Genomic DNA, 5,514 nt, shown 5'->3' on the forward strand with positions numbered 1-5,514 from the left:
AGGGTGTAGTTTTTTCCCAGAAGCAGGGGTGGGGAGAAGGGACACTAGCATTTATTAGGCATAGTCTGTAACAGAGTCTTTGCTACATGCATTTTCTCATTGACCACTGAAAGCAGTCCCGTGAGGAAAGAATTTTTATTCCTATTTCATGGAAGAGGAAACCAAGGCTTAGGTTGTTGGCAAGGGACACAAAGCTGGTGAGGAATCAGAGCTGTGTGCCCACTCATTGTATTCCATAGTCCCTTGCTGGGCAGTTGGGGAATACAGAATATCAATCCTGTTGCATAGAAGCTTCTAGCAGCCTTCCAAGGCTCCGAAGGATTACTTCCTGTCTCCTGTTCCAGGAGGGAAGATTCTTGAGCCCCTGCAAAGCAAACACTGTAGCCGGCCTACTGCATGAGTATAAGCCAAGCACACTTCCCATGGCTCTTCTAAGAATCGGGGTGTGCTTTAATAAAGGGCCTTGTACTCACTGGACTAATAAAGATTTGCTGGAAGAATAAAGTCATTCATCAGCTGATAACACCATTTCTCTATTCTTGAGTAAAATCACATGGAGACCCAGGGGCACCAGCTCTTCCAAAAAAATATCTTTTTCTAAGGAATTGTGTTGTTGAGTATTTTCTCCCATGTTGTACACAAAGGAAACTACCCAGTTTTCCATTGGCCAGGTAGCGATAGGTATTTTTCTGAGGAGATAGGATCCTCTCAGTGGGAAACAGGGAACTGTTCATTCCTTTGTTGTCTGTCACAGCAAGTAAGTCCATTGCCCCCTGCAGAATCCCCTCATGTCTGAGGTATTCCAGGCAGGACTGCACCATCCCATCAGAGATCACTCTGAACACAGCCATTTGTAGCTTGTAATCTTACTTCAGAGGGCAGGATTGGTCTTTTAGTGAAACCAAGCCACCATCATATTGAGAGGTAAGACTTTTTGTTGTTGTTGTTAAATATAGGGTCTCTGTCACTCAGACTGGAGTGCAGTGGCGCTATCACAGCTCACTGCAGCCTCAACTTCCCCAGGCTCACGTGATCCTCCCACCTAAGCCTACTGAGTAGTTGGGACTACAGGCACACACCACCACTCCCGGCTAATTTTTGTATATTTTTGTAGAGATGGGGTCTTTCTGTGTTGCCCATGCTGGTCTTGAATTTCTGGCCTCAAGCAATCTGCCTGCCTCGGCCTCCCAAAGTGCTGGGATTATAGGGGTGAGCCACTGCGTCCAGCCGACTATCTCTTACTGTAGTAACTATCTCCGCCACAAAATATGCATGAAGCTGTTCATAATGGCACTGTATTTCCGCCTTGTAATCCCATTGGCTAACATGAACAATCGGATTATCTTTCCTCAAGCCTCACTTTTTCATTCTTGGGGTAAAAAGTTTTAAAAACAATAATTCAGCTAGGCACACTAGCTCACGCTTGTAATCCTAGCACTTTGTGGGGGTGAGGCAGGGGAATCACTTGAGGCCAGAAGTTCAAGACAAGTGTGGGCAGCATATTGAGACCCTGTTTCTACAAAAAATAGAAAAATTAGCTGGAGTAATGGTGTGTTCCTGTAGTTCCACCTACTCAGGAGGCTGAGGTTTGAGCCCAGTAGGAGGAGGCTGCAGTGACCTGAGATCATGCCACTGCACTCCAACCTGGGTGACAGAGCGAGATTATATCTCAAAAAACAAACAAACAAAAAACTGTGTAAAATCTAATTCAACTGATCATATCTCTGCCTTCCCACACCCATCCAAGTAAGTTAAAACAACAGATAACAAGAAGAAAAAGGCAGGGGGGAAAGAATGAGGGAAGTGTTTATTGAGACTGAAATGGAACATTGTTCTCTTTTATGAGTTAACAGCAGTGTGTTAAGAGGCTGGTTACAAACTGACTCCAAAATGATAACTCACAGCTCATGAACAGCTCTGCCAACTCTAGTGCCACTAATTGGGGCATCCTAATAAGGGGTAGAACCATTTAGGCCGAGAGAAATTACTGATTCAATTTCATTTACATTTAGATTTATTTCCTATAAACAATAGCAATATTTGCATTTTAAAATTCACATTGAATCATCATTTACTATTTATGATGTTTACATAACAATTCAGTATCATTATGTTGTAGATTTCAGATGTAGGTGGTCAATACTGAGGACTTATTTACTCTTCTGCTATCTTTGGCACAATTTCTCATTTCTTAAACATGAAAGCACAGGTTTAAGTTGGCTACACAATACTGCAGAAACATGACTGTTTTGGATCTCAGTGTAAGTACAAGTTTATGTTAAGCATTATTTACAAGATGAGAACTGAAGCACAGACTTTAATAAACTATCTTCATAAATTAGCAGAATGACAAGCAGAGGATGTAATGAATAGGGCCAAGATTACTAGTTAGAACAGTCCTCCCTGGAGGAGGAGACGAGTGTCATAGAATGGAACTATTTCCCCCGAACCACTGGTATCAGTTTATGTCGTGGGATTTACTCTGCAAGAACCCAGGTTAGGGGCAGCTCTTTTTCTGCAGTGTGGCTTGTTCAACCCATGGAATCTTTATTAAAATACAACTTAGTTGGTAGCTTGCCGCCATTATTTGGGCCCTGATAACGGAAGTACAAGGATGGCAAAGTACTGGCCTCTTTGAGTATGAATGAACTTGGAAGAATAAAGCCTTCCAGTTGGATGAAAGCACATCCAACCTTTTGTGAGTGACAGCTTTGTATATAATCTTATGCAGAGCTAATATGGATTGCCTCGAGGCAGCTCAAATCTGGAAGTTGTAAATGAATGGCTCTGCCACCTTGGAGTATCACCATAGTACATCTCTGCTTTAGGGCTGATATACAGATGTGAAACGATCGAACAACATGATTTCTCATTCTAGTGCTCCTGAGAAAGGAGTTCTGATAAGCCCCAAAGCAGACCTGGGTTGGAATTGTGGTTATTATTCAAGTATGAGGAGAACTCTTTATTTCACATTGACGGTTCAGTTCTGATCTCTGTCTGGCAAATTATATGAAAATAATAAATATATACATATATACATATATATAGCTTTACGCTGAACACTGGGTTAATAGTTACCAGCGTCCCAATACAGTACATTGAAAAAAGAATCCTTCTCCCTTTCTTCCAAACCCTATGCCCATCTTAAAACTTATTGCAGAACTATGCTGGTCTGTTTTCTTTGAAATTGGCTGGAGATAAGTTAAAAATGGACATTTTGGCACATTAACTGGGGAGAGGTGGTTGAGATGCATTATAATTTATAAAAAAAGTGAAAGGTCAAAGGAAATTCATGCCAATAGAAAGCCTGAGTAAATATTTGTAACCAGTGACAGAATATTTGTTTAAAAACCCAAAACACTTGTCTATGCATGAGAAAGCATTTTCTCTTTCATATCCATTACCTAATTCTAATAGTTATTACTTTGTGTACTTCCAAACTTTGTCTCTTATAGAATTTCTAAAACTCAGATAATAGAACTTTCCTTTTAATTGATTTCTCTTCATCTTACCCCACACCCAAATCCCAAAACCTGGAGAGCAAAGGCTGTGAATCCAAATATAGAAAATAATCTGGAGGTCTGTATATCAAATCAAATGAACACCTGGCCATTAGCGTTTTTCTTTTCCTTAACCAGTGTTTGAGATGACTCTCATGGAAATGTCCTTCCTTGTTTTCAGTTATCTGCAGCCAGGGGCCCTAGAACTGTGAGGTCTGGGTGAATGAGATGGTGTCAGACTTGTCTACTGCAAAGCCTCCATTGACATAAGACTTCTTGGTGTCTGAGTCTTCGTTGTCAAGGATTGTGGATTCCAAGGCAAAGGGATTCACAATGTTGACTTCAGATGAAACATCCATCTGCTCTAGCTCCTTCTTGGAGAGCTTTTCCACGATGCCTGTCCCAAAAGCATCGCCAAGGACGTTGACCATGGTCCTGAACCGGTCCCTGGGGAGAGATGGGAGGAGTCAGACAGGAGGCCCAGATTTCATTTTCCTTCATCTTCGGAAAGGTGCAAGGACCCGATATACTCAGTTTAGATTTAAGTAAATGCAGAAAGTGCTGTCCTTATGACTGACTGACTGAAGGCTCCTCACAGGCCTGGGGTTGTTCATAAAGGCACAGCATGAGCTCTCCCAAAGTAGCAATGATTCCCCTAAGTCTCCCTAAATTCCCTCCTCTTCTCCCAAAGAAACATGAATAGAGTCATTCCAGATATTTTCTGGGGGGACTGAGGGAGGTTCAGAATTCAGTAAGTTTTTCAGCCCTAACCTCTGTCTTGTGGTTTTCTAGATTCGATGCAAATGCCATTGTGGGCTGTCTTTGGGCAAAGGTCAGAGAACTTGGGTGTTTTGTGGGTGGGGTATGTACCATGTGCATGTGGAGTATGTGTGTGTTTGTTCAGGTCCATGGTGTACTTGTTTATTTACCAATCTAGGTCACTCTACTTATGAGCAAACCAGGAGGCACGGCGCAGAGCACGGGGTCAGAAAACACAGGTCAGCCCAGGAATGGATTTCTCTGTGAGCCACCCTCATCCAGTCTTAACTCCCAGAGAGCCTGGGGAAGAGACTGGTGACAGGAAGACAGGTAGAGAAGGCACACTGCAGAGGAGAGGATCCATTTTGATACTGGCGCTTTGTTGATAGCAACTGCATGCAGGGGGATTCTTGTGAAAACTACACCTGCAGAACAGAAAAGGCTGACAATGCTTACACATGGCCACCCTGGATGCCCTTCTGTTATTTAGAACAAGTCCAGGGATTGAACTGGACCTAGTGTCTTTTTATCCCATACCTCCAATTGGACCTCTGACTCATCTGGGTATCTTGGCAGTGAAGGTAACTGGTTCTAGGAAGACTCAGGGAAAGGAGAAAAGTGCAAGTCCACCATCATCACTAGAAAGAACCAAATCTTGCCTCAATGTTAGGATATCTTTTCAAGAAGGGTGCCACCTCATTTGGGCCTATAGCCCAGTTAGCTACTGAGGACCCCCCTACCCATGACACAGCTTCCAAGGCAGGTGCAGGGGCTTTGCCATCTGAAATGTGAATCTGTGTTTTCAAGCCCACATAGGACGTCTCTGCTTCCCTTTCCATCTCATCTGTCACCTGCAAACTACAGTACATTGCACTGTACTCCTCAGTGAGCCTGAGCTGGTTCTGAGCAAAGGCCCCATGTGGAGTGATACTTACCTGCAATGCCAGGGGACAGAGCCAGACCTAGATGCTGCAAGACCCATGCACAGAAGTGGGCATCAAGGGTAAAGTCAGGAGCCAAGCTGGTTCTGACTTTAACCTTGAGGGTCACTGAAGGTACGTTCTCACGCAGATGTTCTGCTATATTCTGTGTGTGTTTGTGTGTGTGTGTGTGTGTGTGAGAGAGAGAGAGAGAGAGAGAGAGAGAAAGTGTTGTTGATTGACCCATGCACAGAAGTGGGCATCAAGGGTAAAGTCAGGAGCCAAGCTGGTTCTGACTTTAACCTTGAGGGTCACTGAAGGTACGTTCTCACGCA

General features: G+C 43.4%; 1 protein-coding gene across 1 annotated transcript in view; it reads right to left on the reverse strand.

The window, feature by feature from the left end:
* Positions 1–1,788: 1,788 nt before the first annotated feature.
* The window catches only part of SLC1A1 (solute carrier family 1 (neuronal/epithelial high affinity glutamate transporter, system Xag), member 1), a 98,185-nt gene continuing 94,459 nt past the window's right edge, over positions 1,789–5,514 (reverse strand). Inside the window, exon 12 of the mRNA XM_011937346.1 lies at positions 1,789–3,947. Coding sequence (XP_011792736.1) covers positions 3,701–3,947 — 247 coding nt within the window. The 3' untranslated portion in view covers positions 1,789–3,700. The remainder of the gene's footprint in view (positions 3,948–5,514) is intronic.

This window comes from Colobus angolensis, unplaced genomic scaffold (genome assembly GCF_000951035.1).
Source record: "Colobus angolensis palliatus isolate OR3802 unplaced genomic scaffold, Cang.pa_1.0 Scaffold162, whole genome shotgun sequence".
NCBI lineage: Eukaryota > Metazoa > Chordata > Mammalia > Primates > Cercopithecidae > Colobus > Colobus angolensis.